Source organism: Anomaloglossus baeobatrachus, chromosome 4 (genome assembly GCF_048569485.1).
Source record: "Anomaloglossus baeobatrachus isolate aAnoBae1 chromosome 4, aAnoBae1.hap1, whole genome shotgun sequence".
NCBI lineage: Eukaryota > Metazoa > Chordata > Amphibia > Anura > Aromobatidae > Anomaloglossus > Anomaloglossus baeobatrachus.
In genome coordinates, this window is record NC_134356.1 from 569271786 (window position 1) to 569292472 (window position 20687).

General features: G+C 50.4%; 1 protein-coding gene across 3 annotated transcripts in view; it reads left to right on the plus strand.

The window, feature by feature from the left end:
• The window catches only part of DIS3L (DIS3 like exosome 3'-5' exoribonuclease), a 142169-nt gene that overhangs the window by 32026 nt on the left and 89456 nt on the right, over positions 1-20687 (plus strand). For all 3 annotated transcript variants that reach the window (XR_012753070.1, XM_075346046.1, XM_075346047.1), the window contains 2 exons: positions 16466-16642; positions 16719-16797. Coding sequence is in view for 2 of the 3 variants with exons in the window: in XM_075346046.1 (XP_075202161.1) it covers positions 16466-16642; positions 16719-16797 (256 nt within the window). In the remaining variant the exon portion in view is untranslated. The remainder of the gene's footprint in view (positions 1-16465; positions 16643-16718; positions 16798-20687) is intronic.

Genomic DNA, 20687 nt, shown 5'->3' on the forward strand with positions numbered 1-20687 from the left:
GCTGACTCGCAGGATGAGGAGGATGCCTTTACAGGGGGCTCGGAGGCTAACTCCATGTACCCCATTGATCTGTCCGAGGGTGACTCAGATCTTAGTGACTTGATTGCTTCCATTAATTCTGTACTGGATCTCAATCCGCCAGTATCAGAGGAGCAACCCTCTCTGGCAGAAAAGCACCAGTTTACCTCGCCTAAGAGGACGAAGAGTGTGTTCTTTAACCACTCCAGTTTTCAGGCCACTGTGACCAAGCCTAGGGCCTGTCCTGACAAACGCTTCCCAAAGCGTGGTTCTGATGACCGTTTTCCCTTTCCACCTGAGGTGGTCAAGGAGTGGGCTCACTCCCCAAAGGTAGACCCCCCGGTGTCTAGGCTCTCAGCCCGGACCGTTGTGTCGGTGGCTGATGGCACCTCCCTTAAGGATTCCACTGACCGTCAGAATGACCTTCTGGCCAAATCTGTGTATGAAGCGGCGGGGGCCGCGTTTTCCCCGACTTTTGCAGCAGTGTGGGCTCTCAAAGCCATCTCTGCTTCTCTGGAGGAGATGCATTCCCTCACCAGGGAATCTATGCCCGAAATGGTTGCCCTAACTTCTCAAGCTTCAGCTTTTTCATCTTATGCCATGTCTGCCATGCTGGAGGCTTCTCACCGCACTGCGGTGGCTTCGGCTAATTCCCTCGTTATCCGCAGGATCTTGTGGCTTTGAGAGTGGAAGGCAGATGCTTCTTCTAAGAAGTACCTTGCTGGGCTCCCTTTTGCTGGGTCCCGGCTGTTCGGAGAACAGCTGGATGAAATTATTAAGGAAGCTACTGGCGGGAAGAGTACTTCCATGCCACAAACCAAAACCAGGAAACCTGCCCAGGGTAGGAATCAGTCGAGGTTTCGCTCCTTTCGTTCCTCCAACTGGTTGTCCTCTAAGCCCTCGGCCTCGTCCGCTAACTCAGCCAAGGACCAGAAATCCAACTGGCGCCCAAGAGCGCGTCCACAGAAGACCGCAGGAGGTGCTGCCACTAAGGCAGCCTCCTCGTGACTCTCTGCCCGCTCCGGCGACGTCCTTAGTCGGTGGCAGGCTCTCCCACTTTGGCGACGCTTGGTTTCAACACGTCTCCGATCAGTGGGTGCGGGATATCATCTCCCACGGCTACAGGATAGAATTCTCTTCCAGCCCGCCAAACAGATTTTTTCTCTCAACTCCCCCTTTCTCCAAGGCCGCCGCCTTCTCACAGGCCGTGGCAGCCTTGCAGGCCAACGGAGTAATTGTACCAGTTCCCGCCCGGGAACGGTTCACAGGTTTCTACTCAAATCTCTTCCTAGTTCCCAAAAAGGACGGTACCTTCCGGCCCATCCTGGATCTCAACCTTCTCAACAAGCATGTTCTGATGCGGCATTTTCGCATGGAGTCTCTGCGATCAGTCATTGCCTCAATGACCCAAGGGGATTTCCTGGCATCCATCGACATCAGAGATGCCTATCTGCATGTGCCAATTGCAGTTTCACACCAGCGTTGGCTACGTTTTGCAATAGAAGAAGATAATTTCCAATTCGTGGCTCTCCCCTTCGGGTTAGCCACGGCCCCTCGGGTATTCACCAAGGTCATGGCAGCAGTGTTTGCGGTTCTGCACCTGCAGGGGTTGGCAGTGATTCCTTACCTGGACGACCTTCTAGTCAAGGCTTCATCCAGCGCAGACTGTCAGCGGAGTGTCTTGCTGACTCTCGCCACGCTAGCCCAATTCGGGTGGCTAGTCAATCTTCCCAAATCCACTCTGACTCCGACCCAGAGTCTCACGTATCTAGGGATGCAGTTCGAGACTTTGGCGGCACTTGTGAAGTTGCCCTTAGTCAAACAGCAGTCTCTCCAGCTAGCGGTGCGCTCTCTGCTAAGGCCCCGCCGTTATACCCTCAGGCGTCTGATGCAGGTGCTGGGTCAAATAGTGGCGTCCATGGAGGCTGTTCCCTTTGCCCAGTTCCATCTGCGCCCCCTGCAGCTGGACATTCTCCGCTGTTGGGACAAGCGGCCTTCCTCCTTGCACAGGTTAGTGGCTCTGTCGCCATGGACCAGGAGCTCTCTTCAGTGGTGGCTTCGGCCCCTCTCTCTGTCCCAAGGGCGCTCCTTCCTGGCCCCGTCCTGGGTGATTCTCACCACGGATGCCAGTCTATCCGGCTGGGGAGCTGTATGTCTCCACCACAGAGCGCAGGGCACTTGGACTCCGTCCGAGTCAGCCCTTTCAATCAATGTGCTGGAAACCAGAGCCGTGCTTCTAGCTCTCCTAGCTTTTCACCACCTGTTGGCGGGCAGGCACATTCGAGTCCAGTCAGACAACGCGACAGCGGTTGCCTACATCAATCACCAAGGCGGGACACGCAGCCGTCTAGCCATGATGGAGGTACAACGCATCCTTCAGTGGACGGAAGACTCCAAGTCCACCATATCCGCAGTCCACATCCCAGGCGTGGAAAACTGGGAGGCAGATTATCTCAGCCGTCAAACCGTGGACGGTGGTGAGTGGTCCCTGCACCCGGCAGTGTTTCAGTCAATCTGCCGCAAATGGGCACTCCGGACGTGGACCTAATGGCATCCCGTCACAACAACAAAGTTCCTGTTTATGTAGCTCGCTCCCACGATCCTCAGGCCTTCGATGCGGACCCTCTGGTTCAAGACTGGTCCCAGTTTCGTCTGTCCTACGTGTTTCCCCCTCTAGCTCTCTTGCCCAGAGTCCTGCGCAAGATCAGAATGGAGGGCCGTCGAGTCATCCTCATTGCACCGGACTGGCCCAGGTGAGCTTGGTATCCGGACCTGCTCCATCTGTCCGTAGAGATGCCGTGGCATCTCCCGGACCGTCCAGACCTACTCTCGCAAGGTCCGTTTTTCCGCCCGAATTCTGCGGCTCTCAAATTGACGGCATGGCTCTTGAGTCCTGGATTTTGACGGCTTCTGGTATTCCTCCTGAAGTCATCTCCACTATGACTCGGGCCCGTAAGTCTTCCTCCGCTAAGATCTATCACAGGACTTGGAAAATTTTCCTGTCCTGGTGTCGCTCTACCGACCATCCTCCTTGGCCATTCTCCTTGCCGACCCTTCTGTCTTTTCTACAGTCCGGTCTGCGGCTAGGACTGTCCCTCAACTCTCTCAAGGGACAAGTCTCAGCTCTGTCAGTTCTGTTCCAGCGGCGTCTCGCTCGGCTGGCTCAGGTCCGCACCTTCATGCAAGGCGCGTCTCACATCATTCCGCCTTACCGGCGGCCCTTGGATCCCTGGGACTTTAACTTGGTTCTCACGGTTTTGCAGAAACCCCCTTTTGAGCCTCTTAGGGAGGTTTCTTTGTATCGTCTTTCTCAGAAGGTGGCCTTTCTGCTGGCCATAACTTCCCTCAGGAGAGTCTCTGATTTGGCTGCGGTCTCCTCGGAGTCACCTTTTTTAGTCTTTCATCAAGACAAAGTGGTTCTCCGTCCGACTCCGGACTTTCTTCCTAAGGTGGTCTCTCCCTTCCACCTTAACCAGGACATTACCCTACCTTCCTTCTGTCCGGCTCCTGTTCATCGCTTTGAAAAAGCGCTGCATACTCTGGATCTGGTGCGTGCTCTCCGGATCTATGTGTCTCGCACCGCTGCGCTTAGGCGGTGCACCTCTCTTTTTGTGCTAACCACAGGTCGGCGCAAGGGCCTTCCTGATTCTAAGCCGACCTTAGCCCGTTGGATTAGATCGACCATTTCGGACGCCTACCAGAGTATTCAGGTGCCTCCCCCGCCGGGGATCAAGGCACATTCGACCAGAGCTGTCGGTGCCTCTTGGGCTTTCAGGTACCAGGCTACGGCTCAACAAGTCTGTCAGGCTGCCACTTGGACTAGCCTGCATACCTTCTCGAAGCACTACCAAGTGCATGCTCTTGCTTCGGCAGATGCGAGCTTGGGCAGACGCATCCTTCAGGCGGCTGTCGCCCATTTGTGAAGTTAGGTTCTGCCTACTTCTTAGTTTTTCTGTTTATTCCCACCCATGGACTGCTTTGGAACGTCCCATGGTCTGGGTCTCCCAAAGGAACGATAAAGAAAAAGAGAATTTTGTTTACTTACCGTAAATTCTTTTTCTTATAGTTCCGTATTGGGAGACCCAGCACCCTCCCTGTTGCCTGTTGGCAATTTCTTGTTCCGCGTGTTATCACCGGCTGTTGTCGTGGACAGAGTCTCCGGTTGTTCCGGCTCTTGCTCTGTTCTACTTGTGGGAGGCTATTCTCCTTCAGCTTTTGCACTAAACTAACTGGGTCTGCTCACCAGGGGGTGTATAAGCTCAGAGGGAGGAGCTACACTTTTAAGTGTAGTACTTTGTGTGTCCTCCGGAGGCAGAAGCTAAACACCCATGGTCTGGGTCTCCCAATACGGAACTAGAAGAAAAAGAATTTACGGTAAGTAAACAAAATTCTCTTTTTTTTATTTTTACATTATTGAGCAGAAAGAATAGGAAGAGAGTAGGTAAGTCATGCATTGGTGCGTTCTTTTACATGTCCATACCTACAGTATTAAAGGGGAGGACTGCCGAGATGACTGTGCTAAAAATATTATAAAGTCAGACATGCTCTGCGATAAATGAGAAGGAAATATGCATTTACGAGGGGCGATCCAAAAGTAATGATAATCAATAATAAACACAATGAATATATTTAAAAAAAAAAAATCATCTTATTTGTTCTGCGTAGTAGGAGCCTGTAATAGTGGCTCCCTTCTCACAATAGTCCACCATAATAATTCCTTCAGCGTCCCAAAAAACGGACGCCATAACCTTCCCTGCTGAGCTTGACACTTTGAATTTCTTCGGCATCGGTTCGTCGGCTCGTTTCCATGTCATCGATTGTTGTTTAGTTTCGGGATCAAAGTGGTGGATCCAGGTCTCCTCCATGGTCAAAAAACGTGACAAAAAATTCTCCTTGTCTGCTTGGAACTTTTCGAGATTTGCTATTGAAATGTCAACTCGTTTCTTCTTTTGGTCGTCGGTTAACATTTTTGGCACCGAACGCGCGGAGACCTTTCTCATATGCAATTCTTTTGCAGGGATTCTTTGAATACTGCCATATGAGATCCCTGTGACCTCAGCTATATGCCTGATAGTCACTCTTCGATCTGCCAATACAACTTCTTCAACTTTTTTCACGTTTTCTTCATTGAAGGACGTGGATGGGCGTCTTTCACGATGTTCATCTTCCGTCGATGTTCTTCCCAGCTTAAATTCCTTGGCCCAGCGTGCAACTGTGGAATATGGAGGAGAAGAGTCCCCCAATGTTTCCACCAAGTCGCTGTGTATGTCTTTGGTAGTTATTTTTCTTTGTCGCTCCATTGGGAGACCCAGACAATTGGGTGTATAGCTTCTGCCTCCGGAGGCCACACAAAGTATTACACTTAAAAGTGTAAAGCCCCTCCCCTTCTGCCTATACACCCCCCGTGCCTCACGGGCTCCTCAGTTTTTATGCTTTGTGCGAAGGAGGCTGACATCCACGCATAGCTCCACATCTTAGTCAGCAGCAGCTGCTGACTATGTCGGATGGAAGAAAAGAGGGCCCATAACAGGGCCCCCAGCATGCTCCCTTCTCACCCCACTCTGGTCGGCGGTGCTGTTAAGGTTGAGGTACCCATTGCGGGTACATAGGCAGGAGCCACATGCTGTTTTCCTTCCCCATCCCTTAATGGGCTCTGGGTGAAGTGGGATCCTAATCGGTCTCCAGGCACTGGGACCGTGCTCCCTCCGCAGCCCCTGGGGAATCTGCTGGACAGGAGCCGGGTATCGTCAGGGACAAGGCCCTGCTACTGTGAGGCACTCTGTGTCCCCTTGGGGGACCGCGCATGGAGCGCTTGTGCCATACACACTGCAGCACTGCTGGGTGTGTTAGTGCGCCGGGGACTACCGCGCCGACCGCGCTTATTTGCCGGCCGCGCTTATAACTTTAGTCCCCGGCTTTTGCGGCCTAGTATCGCATATTCCCGCCCCCAGGCCTGCCAGTCAGGGGAAGGGCGGGACGCTGCACAGGACGTCAGCGCTGAGGGCTGGAGCATACTTTGTATCCTCCTCCCCCCTCACTCAGCACAGTGGGGCATCAGATTCCCGCACTTTCTAGGGCACGCCCACGGCCCCCTCCTCCCCACAGAACGCCGGCAGCCATTCCTGTCAGCACTTCTGACGCTGGAGAGGAGAGACAACACGGCTCTGGGAGGCCCAGGCAGGGAATCTGGTGATCACACAACCGCTTTGAGCGGTCGGTAAGCAGCACCTGTGGTGCTGGCCCCACTGAGTGCCGAAGTGTACATATATATATATATGCTTATATGCTATACATTTACACTGTACGGTCGCACTGTTGATTTTTGGCTATATACCCTCCTGGATTGTACTCAGAGCAGACAACAGCATGTCGTCCGCAAAAAGCAAGGGTGCCAAAGCACAGGCTTACTTTGCAACCTGTACCTCATGTGCGGCTATACTACCGGCAGGTTCCACCGATCCTCATTGTGTGCAATGCTCGGCCCCTGTGGCACTTACTCAGCCGGAGCCTCTGTTACTGGTGGCCCAGGTGGAACCACCTGCTACCACTGTCCAGGTGACAGGGACGGAGTTTGCAGTATTTGCTGACAAACTGTCTGCGAGTATGGATAAATGGTCTGCTAAGATACTAGAAGCCTTACAGTCCAGACCGGTGACTCAGGCCCCGGGCAATGTTGAATCATTGACCACAGGCCCCCCTCAGTTGGAGCAGCAAAGTGTTCCTGGGGTGACCCATAGGTCCCAGGGTGAGGTCTCTGACACGGACCGCAGTCCCAGGTCGCCTAAGCGGGCTCGCTGGGAAATTCCCTCGACTTCATCACACTGTTCAGGGTCTCAGCAGGAGGACTCTCTGGATGATGAAGCGGAGGTAGCAGATCAGGATTCTGATCCTGAGGCCGCTCTCAACCTAGATACACCTGAAGGTGACGCCATAGTGAATGACCTTATAGCGACCATCAATCAGGTGTTGGATATTTCTCCCCCAGCTCCTCCAATTGAGGAGTCAGCTTCTCAGCAGGAGAAATTCCGTTTCAGGTTTCCCAAGCGTACATTGAGTACGTTTCTGGATCACTCTGACTTCAGAGAGGCAGTCCAGAAACACCGAGCTTGTCCAGATAAGCGTTTTTCCAAGCGCCTTAAGGATACACGTTATCCCTTCTCCCCTGACGTGGTCAAGGGCTGGGCTCAGTGTCCCAAGGTGGATCCTCCAGTCTCCAGACTGGCGGCTAGATCCATAGTTGCAGTGGAAGATGGGGCTTCACTCAAAGATGCCACTGACAGACAGATGGAGCTCTGGTTGAAATCCATCTATGAAGCTATCGGCGCGTCTTTTGCTCCAGCATTCGCAGCCGTATGGGCACTCCAAGCTATCTCAGCTTGTCATGCGCAGATTAATGCAGTCACACGTACGTCTGCTCCGCAAGTGGTGTCCTTAACCTCTCAGGCGTCGGCGTTTGCGTCCTACGCCATTAATGCTGTCCTGGACTCTGCGAGCCGTACGGCGGTAGCATCCGCCAATTCGGTAGCAGTCCGCAGGGCCATGTGGCTACGTGAATGGAAGGCAGACTCTGCTTCCAAAAAGTTCTTAACCGGTTTGCCATTTTCTGGCGACCGCCTGTTTGGTGAGCGATTGGATGAAATCATTAAACAATCCAAGGGAAAGGACTCATCCTTACCCCAGTCCAAACCAAACAGACCTCAACCACGGAAGGTACAATCGAGGTTTCGGTCCTTTCGGTCCGCGGGCAGGTCTCAATTCTCCTCGTCCAAAAGGCCTCAGAAGGATCAGAGGAACTCCGATTCATGGCGGTCTAAGTCACGTCCAAAAAAGACCGCCGGGGGAACCGCTCCCAAAGCGGCCTCCTCATGACTTTCGGCCTCCTCACACCGCATCCTCGGTCGGTGGCAGGCTTTCCCGCTTTTGCGGCGCCTGGCTGCCACAGGTAAAAGACCGTTGGGTGAGAGACATTCTGTCTCACGGTTACAGGATAGAGTTCAGCTCTCGTCCTCCGACTCGATTCTTCAGAACATCTCCGCCCCCCGAGCGAGCCGATGCTCTTCTTCAGGCAGTGTGCACTCTGAAGGCAGAAGGAGTGGTGATCCCTGTTCCTTTTCAGCAACAGGGTCACGGTTTTTACTCCAACTTGTTCGTGGTGCCGAAAAAGGACGGATCCTTCCGTCCTGTTCTGGACCTAAAACTGCTCAACAAACACGTAAAAACCAGGCGGTTCCGGATGGAATCGCTCCGCTCCGTCATCGCCTCAATGTCCCAAGGAGATTTCCTAGCATCAATCGACATCAAAGATGCTTATCTCCACGTACCGATTGCTCCAGAGCATCAGCGCTTCCTGCGTTTCGCCATAGGGGACGAACACCTTCAGTTCGTAGCACTGCCTTTCGGCCTGGCGACAGCCCCACGGGTCTTCACCAAGGTCATGGCAACAGTAGTAGCAGTTCTGCACTCTCAGGGACACTCGGTGATCCCTTACTTAGACGATCTGCTTGTCAAGGCACCCTCTCAAGTGGCATGCCAACACAGCCTGAACATTGCTCTGGAGACTCTCCAGAGTTTCGGGTGGATCATCAGTTTTCCGAAGTCAAATCTGACACCGGCCCAATCACTGACATATCTTGGCATGGAGTTTCATACTCTCTCAGCGATAGTGAAGCTTCCGCTGGACAAACAGCGTTCACTACAGACAGGGGTGCAATCTCTCCTTCAAGGCCAGTCACACCCCTTGAGACGCCTCATGCACTTCCTAGGGAAGATGGTAGCAGCAATGGAGGCAGTTCCTTTTGCGCAGTTTCATCTGCGTCCACTTCAATGGGACATTCTCCGCAAATGGGACAGGAAGTCGACGTCCCTCGACAGGAACGTCTCCCTTTCTCGGGCAGCCAAGGCTTCCCTTCAGTGGTGGCTTCTTCCCACTTCTCTGTCGAAGGGGAAATCCTTCCTGCCCCCATCCTGGGCTGTGGTCACGACGGACGCGAGCCTGTCAGGGTGGGGAGCGGTCTTTCTCCACCACAGGGCTCAGGGTACTTGGACTCAGCCAGAGTCCTCCCTTCAGATCAATGTTCTGGAGATAAGGGCAGTGTATCTTGCCCTAAAGGCGTTCCAGCCGTGGCTGGAAGGCAAGCAGATCCGAATTCAGTCGGACAACTCCACAGCGGTGGCATACATCAACCACCAAGGCGGAACACGCAGTCGGCAAGCCTACCAGGAAGTCCGGCGGATTCTGCTATGGGTGGAAGCCACAGCCTCCACCATATCCGCAGTTCACATCCCGGGCGTAGAAAACCGGGAAGCGGACTTTCTCAGTCGCCAGGGCATGGACGCAGGGGAATGGTCCCTTCACCCGGACGTGTTTCAGGAGATCTGTTGCCGCTGGGGGATGCCGGACGTCGACCTAATGGCGTCCCGGCACAACAACAAGGTCCCGACATTCATGGCACGGTCTCAAGATCACAGAGCTCTGGCGGCAGACGCCTTAGTTCAGGATTGGTCGCAGTTTTAACTCCCTTATGTGTTTCCTCCTCTGGCACTGTTGCCCAGAGTGTTACGCAAGATCAGGTCTGACTGCCGCCGCGCCATCCTCGTCGCTCCAGACTGGCCGAGGAGGTCGTGGTACCCGGATCTGTGGCATCTCACGGTGGGCCAACCGTGGGCACTACCAGACCGACCAGACTTGCTGTCTCAAGGACCGTTTTTCCATCTGAATTCTGCGGCCCTCAACCTGACTGTGTGGCCATTGAGTCCTGGATCCTAGCGTCTTCAGGGTTATCTCAAGAGGTCATTGCCACTATGAGACAGGCTAGGAAACCAACGTCCGCCAAGATCTACCACAGGACATGGAGGATATTCTTATCTTGGTGCTCTGATCAGGGTTTTTCTCCCTGGCCATTTGCCTTGCCCACTTTTCTTTCCTTCCTTCAATCCGGATTGGAAAAAGGTTTGTCGCTCGGCTCACTTAAGGGACAAGTCTCAGCGCTCTCTGTGTTCTTTCAGAAGCGCCTAGCCAGACTTCCACAGGTACGCACGTTCCTGCAGGGGGTTTGTCACATAGTCCCTCCTTACAAGCGGCCGTTAGAACCCTGGGATCTGAACACGGTGCTGATGGCTCTTCAGAAACCACCTTTCGAGCCAATGAGGGACATTTCTCTCTCACGCCTTTCGCAGAAAGTGGCCTTCCTAGTAGCAGTCACATCACTTCGGAGAGTGTCTGAGCTAGCAGCGCTGTCATGCAAAGCCCCTTTCCTGGTGTTTCACCAGGACAAGGTGGTTCTGCGTCCGGTTCCGGAATTTCTCCCTAAGGTGGTATCCCCCTTTCATCTCAATCAGGATATCTCCTTACCCTCTTTTTGTCCTCATCCAGTTCACCAATGTGAAAGGGATTTGCACTTGTTAGATCTGGTGAGAGCACTCAGACTCTACATTTCTCGTACGGCGCCCCTGCGCCGCTCGGATGCACTCTTTGTCCTTGTCGCTGGCCAGCGTAAAGGGTCACAGGCTTCCAAATCAACCCTGGCTCGGTGGATCAAGGAACCAATTCTCAAAGCTTACCGATCTTCTGAGCTTCCGGTTCCCTCAGGGCTGAGGGTCCATTCTACCAGAGCCGTGGGTGCGTCCTGGGCTTTGCGGCACCAGGCTACGGCTCAGCAGGTGTGTCAGGCAGCTACCTGGTCGAGCCTGCACACTTTCACGAAACACTATCAGGTGCATACCTATGCTTCGGCAGATGCCAGCCTAGGTAGGCGAGTCCTTCAGGCGGCGGTTGCCCACCTGTAGGAAGGGGCCGTTTTTACGGCTCTATTACGAGGTTTTACTTTACCCACCCAGGGACTGCTTTTGGACGTCCCAATTGTCTGGGTCTCCCAATGGAGCGACAAAGAAGAAGGGAATTTTGTTTACTTACCGTAAATTCCTTTTCTTCTAGCTCCAATTGGGAGACCCAGCACCCGCCCCTGTTCCCTTCGGGCTGTTGTTCTTTGTGTACACATGTTGTTCATGTTGAATGGTTTCAGTTCTCCGAAATTTCTTCGGATTGAATTTACTTTAAACCAATTTATAACTTTTCCTCCTTCTTGCTTTTGCACCAAAACTGAGGAGCCCGTGAGGCACGGGGGGTGTATAGGCAGAAGGGGAGGGGCTTTACACTTTTAAGTGTAATACTTTGTGTGGCCTCCGGAGGCAGAAGCTATACACCCAATTGTCTGGGTCTCCCAATTGGAGCTAGAAGAAAAGGAATTTACGGTAAGTAAACAAAATTCCCTTCATTTCAAGCAGAGGTATTTGATGACAGCTCTGAGCTCGTTTTTTCCATTTTGATGTTCACTCCTCGGCAGTTCATATTCAAATGAATGTAGCTCCCGGGAATCGTGGCCTATTTAAGTGATTTTTTTTTTTCCTGGACTACTGGGTACCTAAGAGAGAAGAAAACGTTTTATTTTAATTTCTGTGTGCAATAGAAATAACCGATTATCATTACTTTTGGATCGCCCCTCGTATAATGCTAAGTCTATAAGTACGAGGTATCAGAGGCTGTGAAACAAAAAGGCGCATAGAGTCTTACCAGATAAAAAACAGGGGTAATAAAGTAAGGTGAAAAGATCACAACACCTATAACCGCATAATCGTGGATGGAAACCGCTGCAGCCCCGAAGAAATAGGATGAAATATTCAGAAGTAAAAACGGGTATCACCGCTGCGCTTATCACCAATGCAAGCTTAGGAATTATTAAATCCAAGTTTTTAATGCATGTGCTAATACAAGTCAATGCGTTTCAGGGGTCACAGCCCCCTTCCTCAGGACAATATAGCAGGCAAGGAAAGTATAACATGAAAGGTATGAGCTGGTATATATACTTCTTTTGTCATCATGATTTCTGTTCTATCCTTCAATTACAGTGAAAAAGAGTAAACTACAGTTAGGTCCAGAAATATTTGGACAGTGGCACACATTTTGGCATTTTACCTATTTACCAAAACATTTTTAATAAAGTTATGTAATGAATATATGCTTTAAGTACAGATTCTCAGCTTTCATTTGAGGGTATTCACATCCTAATTGGAGTAAGGGTTAAGAATTACAGTTCTTTATTATGTAGCTGTCTCTTTTTAAATAAACCAAAAGTAATTCGATGATTATCTCAAAAGCTCTTTAATGAGCTGTGTGGGCTATTTGCTCATTAATCAATCATCAATTAAGTAGTTAAAAGGTCTGGAGCTGATTCCAGTTGTGGCATTTGAATTTAGAAGCTGTTGTTGTAAACCACAATACGCGGACAAAAGAGTTCTCAATGGAGGAGAGACAGAACATCAGTAGTAATGTTAGGGGTGGCCCAATCAAATGTTTAGTACATTCTGAAAAACAAAATGAGCACACTAGAGAGCATGGGACCTCAAAGAGGCCTGGATGTCCAAAGAAGACAATAGTGGTGAATGATCACAGACTCCTTTGCTTAGTGAAGGAAAACCCCTTCACAACATCCACCCAAGTGAAAAATACTCAAGAAAGTAGGTCTTTCAGTATCTAAGTGTACCATAAAGAGAAGACTTCATGAGAGCAAATACAGAGGGGTCACTCCAAGGTGCAAACCATTATCAGCCTTAATAATACAAGGGCAAGATTAAACTTTGTCAACAAGCATATAAAGAAACCAATTCAGTCCTGTAAAAGCATTTTGTGGACAGATGAAATTAAGATCAACCTGTACTAGAATGACGGTAAACAGAAAGTATGGAGAAGGCTTGGAGCGGCTCATGGACACCGCATCCTTTGTAAAACATGATGGAGGCAGTATGACGGCCGGGCATGCATGGCTTCCAATGGCTCTGAGTCACTAGTGTTTATTGATGATGTGACCATAAACAGAAACAGCTGGATGAATTCTGAAGTGTACAGGGCTTTATTTTCTGCTCAGTTTCAACTGTTAGGTTGAACTCTTAACCAGAGGTCACTTGTTGCCTACTGCCTGGCCTAATTGGTGTGGATCAAGTGCATGCGTAAGGAAATCACATCAGACACAGTCTTATGTGAAATATCTTCTTGATCACAGTAAAGATGGCACTGAACAGAACAAGAAAGACCATGCAGCTTCTGATATAGGCTAGGGGTGTACACAAGTTCGGATATACCCATTTAGTGGGACAGTTCATGGTTAGCCAATGGGCAGATCCATGTTGATGCTGATGGGCGTGTCTAAGAGCGGCGTCACATGCTACGATACATCGGGCGATATGTCGTCGGGGTCACGGATTCCGTGACGCACATCCGGCATCGTTTGACATATCGTAGCGTGTGACAGCTACGAACGACTGTGAACGAGCAAAAATAATCACCTTATCGTTGCTCGTTGACACGTCGTTCATTTTCAAACTGTCGGTCCTATTTCTGTGCTCGGGTTGTTCATCGTTCCCGAGGCAGTACACATCGCTCCGTGTGACACCCCGGGAACGACGAACACAGCTTACCTGCGTCCCGCCGGCAATGTGGAAGGAAGGAGGTGGGCGGGATGTTACGTGTCCCGCTCATCTCCGTCCCTCCGCTTCTATTGGCCGGCCGCTGTGTGACGTCGCTGTGACGCCGAACGTCCCTCCCCCTTCAGGAAGAGGATAGTCGCCCACAGCGACGTCGTCCGGGAGGTAAGTGCGTGTGACGGGGGGTTAACGACTTTGTTCGCCACGGGCAACTAATTGCCCTTGACGCACAAACGACGGGGGCAGGTGCGATCGCACGATAGATCGTACCGTGTGACGCCGGCCTAAGATGTCATCATCTGTGGGTTGGTCCTCTAGGTTGGCCAGTGGGTCTTTCCCTTATATGGTAGTCTTCTTACATCTGGACCTTCCTTGCATTCCAATCAAGGTGTGGAGAACAGGAAATGGCGGCCATCTTTAGGTCTGCTTCATATGTATGATCTGAAAACTGAATTATGTAAGGCAAACCGTGGTCCATTGCGGTAGGCACACTGGTTCATGTTTGATCCCAGCTTCGTCTCTACCTCTTGCCCAGAGTCCTGCGCAAGATCAGTTAAGGGGGCCGTCGGGTCATTCTCATTCTCCAGACTGACCCAGGCAGGCTTGGTACCCTAACCTGCTCCTTCTGTCCGTGGGATTGCCATGGCATCTTCCGGACCGTTCAGACCTTTTCTCAAAAGGGTCCGTTTTTTCCGTCAGAATTCTGGATTCTCAGATTGACGGCGTAGATCTTGAGTCCTGGATCTTGGCGACTTCTGGTATCCTTCCTGAAGTCATCTCCGCTATGACTCGAGCTTCAAAGTGTCTTTTGACCTTTTTAGCCTTGCCGACCCTCCTGTCTCTTTCACAGTCCGGTTTACAGCTAGGACTATCCCTCATAAGGGACAGGTCTCGGCTCTGTCAGTATGTGTCAGCGGCGTATCGTCCGGCTGGCTCCGGTGCGCTCCTTTCAGGGCGCATCTCACATTATTCCGCCTTTCCTGCGGCCTATGGAGCCCTGGGACCTTAATCCGGTCCTCCCGGTTCCCGGAAACCCCCCTTTGCGCCTCTTAGGGAGGTTTCTTTGTTTCATCTTTCACAGAAAGTAGTCTTCTAGTGGCTATAATTTCCCGCCAGAGAGTTCTAGCTGTACTCTCTCGGAGTCACCCCCTTCTTGGCCTTTTGCATCAAGACAAGGTGGTCTCCGTCCGACTCCGGACTTTTTTCCCTGAGGTGGTTACTGCTTCCACCTTATCCGGGGCAATTTTCCTGCCTTCCTTTTGTCCGGCTCCTGTTCATCGTTTGAGACAGCGTTGCATATCCTGGATCTGGTGCGGGCGCTCCGGATCTATGTGTCTTGCACCGCCGTTATTAGGCAGTGCACCTCTCTCTGGTGCTGACCGCTAGTCAGCGTAGCGGTCTCTCGGCATCTAAGCCGACCCTGGGTCGTTGGCTTAGGTCGGCCATTTCCGAGGCCCAACAAGTGTACTCAAGTGCCTTCCCCGCCGGGGATCAGAGCACATTTGATCAGACCTGTCGGTGCCTTTTGGGCTTTCAGGCTCCAGGCTACGGCTCAGTAGGTCTGTCAGACTGCAGCTCGAATTAGTCTGCATACTTTTTTCGAAGCTCTATCCAAGCCATGCTTATGCTTTGGCAGATGCGGGCTTAGGCAGACGCATCTTTCAGGCGTCTGTCGCCCATTTGTGAAGTTAGGTTTTGCCTGCTTCTCAGTTGTCTGTTTATTCCCACCCATGGACTGCTTTGGAACGTCCCATGGTCTGGGTCTCCCATAGGAACGATAAAGAAAAAGAGAATTTTGTTTACTTACCGTAAATTCTTTTTCTTATAGTTCCGTCATGGGAGACCCAGCACCCTCCCTATTGCCTGTTGGCAGGTTTCTTGTTCCGGTGTCTTCACCGGCTGTTATTGTTGTAGACAGAGGTTCCGGTTCTTCCGGTTTTTACTCTCTCTTCTTGTGGGTGGATGTCCTCCTTCAGCTTTTGCACTAAACTGGCTAGGACTGGCTAGCAGGGGGTGTATATACTGGGAGGGAGGAGCTACACGTTTTGAGTGTAGTAACTTTGTGTGTCCTCCGGAGGCAGTAGCTATACACCCATGGTCTGGGTCTCCCATGACGGAACTATAAGAAAAAGAATTTACGGTAAGTAAACAAAATTCTCTTTTTTTTGGTAAAGTAAATTTGTCCAATTACTTCTGAGCCCCTGAAATGAGGAGGCTTTGTAGAAAAATGGCTGCAATTCCTAAACATGTGACAAGATATTTTTGTTCAACTCCTATAATTAAACCTGAAAGTCTCCATTTCAATTGTATCTCAGTTGTTTTATTTTAAAGGGAACCTGTCACCACTTTTTGGGCGTATAAGCTGCGGCCACCACCACCGGGCTCTTATATACAGCATTCTAACATGCTGTATATAAAAGCTGAGGACGGGGGTATAACATAAAAAAACACTTTATAATACTTACCTAATGGTCGTGCAGTGGGCCTAATGGGCATCTCCGTTCTCCGGTGCCCTGAGAAGGGCAGATCAAAGTATTGTAGTTCGCCTGCGCGGGACCGGCGAGTGTGTATGACGTAGACGTGTCAGGCACACAGGCTTCAGAAGAAGGACAAAGATGGCCGAAAGGCAGCACCGGAGAACGGAGATGCCCATTAGACCCACCACCGCACAACCGTTAGGTAAGTATTATAAAGTGTTTTTTATGTTATACCCCTGGCCTGGGCTCTTATATACAGCATGTTAGAATGCTGTATATAAGAGCCCGGTGGTGGTGGCCGCAGCTTATACGCCCAAAAAGTGGTGACAGGTTCCCTTTTAAAGCAAAAATAACCGTATGCAGAGCTGAAATCACAAAGATTCGGTCACTGTCCAAATGTTTCTGGACCTAACTGTAAGTACAGTACTGTGGCCGAGCCCTCAATTTATGGCTTCCAAGCAAATCTTTTGCAAATGTATTTATTTTTTTAACAGAATTACTTGGAAACCTTCTGGCCAGATCTGAAGGGAGCTCAGGAACTCTACGAGTCTATTCGACAGGCCCTTTTCGAACGTGAGGCTGATAGCCGGGAGAGTAATGGTAAGGAGTACCAGGAACATCTTCCACTGCAAGTTCTGGAAGCGGGCATCAAGTCTGGAAGATATAAGCAGGTGAGTCCGAGCCACTGGTCAGAGAAGGCAGAGGATGGAGCAGATGCATTGTAGTAAGCTGAATCTCGCTCCGCAGGGTGTGCTCAGCGTTAACAAGCACCGCTCCCAGATGGAAGCATTTGTACGACTCCAGGGTTTAGCCGGAAAAGATACAGGTAACTGAAGAAGAAATAAATCCGCACTGATCTGCAAGTACATGTGCAATAACACAGGGGAATTCACACATCAACGAATGCTTGTTTTTTAGTTTGGTTTTGTTTTTATTTTTTTATACGGAAGCACACAGACAAATAGAGCATGTATTATTCTAAACCGGATCGGATTTGGACATGCTCTGAGTTTCACAGATCTCAGTCTTGAATCCATCATTTTAACAGATGTCTGAATAGATCCATTTAATTTAATGGGTCAGTGTGCTGTCCGATAAATAATCAGGCATTACTCCGACATTTCACATGGATATGTGAATACAGCCTAAGGCCTTGTGCACACGCTGCGTTTTTTGCCGCTGTTTTGCTGCATGAATTGCTGCAGAAAATGTTCATAACCTTTCTGCTGACATTCCTCAGCAAAATCTATGGTAAATAAAAAAGCGGTGTGCACTCTGCGTTTTTTTCCCCCTACAGGTTTTGCTGCAGAATTTCTGCAGCAAAAAGAATGTGCATGTCACTTCTTTTCCGCAGGTACCTGCGGTTTTTGCCATAGATAATGGTAAAAAAAACACCGCAGGGAACAAATTTGCGGCAAAACCACAGCAATCAGCAGTAAAACCGCATTTTCGGGTGCGGTTTGCTGCGATTTTTTTTTTTTTTTTTTTTTTTTTTTTCTGCAGGTGCGGTAATCTTTCAGGGGGTGTGGAATTTTCTGAAGAAAATTCCATTTTCTAGTGCGCACAGGGCCTAAGGATTACATCCGTGTGAGATGTTTTAGTGCTGCCTGAGTTTTGTTTTATCAGACTGCACATTGACGCAATGAGTTAAAGGGATCTATTCATAAATCCATTAAAATTGCGGATCTGAGTTACTTTAGTTATGTCCTATTCTGATCTGCAAAATCGGATCAGAATAAGGCTATGTTCACACACTGCATCTTTTACTGTGTTTTTGGTGCATTTTTGAGGTCACAAAGATTCACCTAAATGCATGCATTTCCTTCGCCCAGCAAAGTCTATGAGATTTCTATTTTGCTGTCTACACTGGGCATCTTTTTTTGGCTCCATCTTGGCTGCGTTTTTGAAGATGCAGCATGTCAATGCTTTTTACGTTTTTTCCTGCGTTTTTGAGCCCTTTCAGTCAATAAATTTGACTTTAAAAACGCATTGGACAAAATGTGGTAAAAACGCATGCTTTTTTTTATGCGTTTTTGCCGCGGGTGTATTTTTTGGGGGCAAAAACACTGCATCTTTGTGGTTAATAATGAACAGGAGGAAAAAGAGTATAGCACCACAGAAAGAGGATGAATCAAGTTAGTGAAAAATTACAAAAGCGTTTATTCGTTAAAAATACAAACAATCTTTGTGGTTAAGAAAAGATGCAGTGTGTGATCATAGCATAATACATTGCTTAAGGGATTCTGCTTTCCGATAAAGAAACGGGCAGCATACTGACACATCACACGGATATGTGAATGCAGCTTTTAGTATTCCATTACATGCGCTCTCAAATGATTGACAGCTCGGGCTTGTAGTATTATTGCACTGCTGTGCACTCTCCAATGCTGCAAGGTCGCTCAGCTTTGCCTCTGCAGTATCAGAAGAGCACAGGGAGAACTAAAGGATCCAGCAATCCAGCTTACCTCAGAGCAGTGCTTGCAGGCTCTATATCAAAGAGCTTGTAAGCACACCTCTGCAGACTAGCCACTGCTGTTACACTGCAGAGATGGCCGGTAACCTAGGCAACAAGCAGTAAATTATAGCATTAAAAATCCCTGAAAGCAGGATTTTTAATTAGATCAATTGCAAAGTTGCTTTTTCTCCAGTCGCTCTTCAGTTTTACTCATTTAAGAATTTGTGAATAACCCTTTCAAAATTATTATTATTATAAAGATTCGAGTTGGGGGGGTGCTGTTTTGTTTTGCATTTTTCTTTTTTTTTTTTCTTTCTTAGTTCTCCTACACCCTCCCATAATTTCCGAATCGCAGGCTATCATATGGCATGCGAGTTTCATTGAGATTACAATGTATTTCTTTGTCGCTCCATTGGGAGACCCAGACAATTGGGTGTATAGCTTCTGCCTCCGGAGGCCACACAAAGTATTACACTTTAAAAAGTGTAACCCCTCCCCTCTGCCTATACACCCTCCCGTGCATCACGGGCTCCTCAGTTTTATGCTTTGTGTGGAAGGAGGCACACATCCACTCATGCATTCTCATTTTAGTTATATCGGTTGGAAGAAAAGTGGGCCCCCACGGGGCCCCCGGCATGTTCCCTTCTCACCCCACTACGTCGGCGGTGCTGTTAAGGTTGAGGTACCCATTGTGGGTACAAAGGCTGGAGCCTCATGCCTTCTCCTTCACCATCCCTTAGCGGCTCTGGGAGAAGTGGGATCCTGAGCGGTCATCCATTCACTGGGACCGTGCTCCCTCCGCAGCCCCTGTGGGAATCTGTCGGACAGGAGTTTATTTATCCTCAGGGACCGGGCCCTGCATCACTAAGGTACTCTGTACCCCCATGGGGGATGTGCATGGAGCGCCTTCATCCCGGACGCTGCAGCAGCTGCTTATTTGTGACGGCCGGCGGACTTCCGCGCCGACCGCACCTGTTTGTCGGCCGCGGTCTTAAATTTAGTCCCCGGCTTCAATTGCGGCCTAGTAGCAAAACTCCCGCCCCCGGGCCTGTCTATCAGGGGTAAGGGCGGGACTGCCGACCTGACGTTGGTTGTGAGGGCCGGAGCATCCTGTATGTTTCCTCCCCCCTCACTGATCACTGTGGGGACTCCAGATTCCCGCACTTTTCTAGCGCCGCCCACGGCCCCACTCCTCCCCAGAGAGCTCCGGCAGCCATTTTTCTGGCATTCTGCCGGTGGAGGATTATCAGAGAAGAGCTCCGCAGCTCTGGGAGACCTAAGGCAGGGAATCTGGAGGACACACACTCCGCTTTTTAGCGGTTGGTAAGCCACACCGGTCACCCGATGCTGGTCCCATTAGGGTGCCGGAATAGATACTATATATATTTTATATATTTCTGTTCGGTCGGGCTGTATACCCTTTCCCATATACCCTCAGTGATCACTCTCCTAGGAGACAACAGCATGTCGTCCACAAGGAGCAAGGGTGCCAAGGCACAGGGTTATTTTGCGACCTGTACCTCTTGTGCGGCTAAGTTACCTGCGGGTTCCACCTACCCTCACTGTGAGCAATGCTCAACCCCTGTTTTGCTTGCTCAGCCGGAGCCTCGGTCACTAGTGGGCCCCTTGGCTCAGGTAGAACCTCTTGCTCCCCTTGTCCAGGCGGCAGGGACAGAGTTTGCAGTTTTTGCTGAAAAACTCTGAGTCACTCTCACAATCCATGGCTCAATCTATGGACAAATGGTCTGCCAAGCTGCTAGAAGCTTTGCAGTCCAGACCGGTCCTTACACAGGCCTCGGGCCCTGTTGGATCTTCGCCCCCAGGCCCCTCTCTGTCCGCGCCGCAGCACGTTCCCAGGGGGGGCCCTAGGTCTCACGTGGAGGACTCCGGCCCGGACCACAGTCCCAGACCGGCTAAGCGGGCCCGCTGGGAATCTTCCCCGACTTCTTCACGCTGCTCGGGTTCCCAGCTTGAGGACTCTCTGGAGGACGAGGCGGACGTCGCAGCTCAGGGCTCTGACCCTGACATTGCTCTCAATCTTGATACACCTGAAGGGGACGCCATAGTAAATGACCTTATCTTGTCCATCAACCAGGTGTTAGATATATCTCCCCCGCCGCCACCTGTAGAGGAGTCGACTTCTCAGCAGGAGAAACACCAGTTTCGGTTCCCTAAACGTACACGGAGTGCGTTTTTCGATCACTCTAACTTCAGAGACGCTGTCCAGAAGCCCAGAGCGGTTCCGGACAAGCGCTTTACTA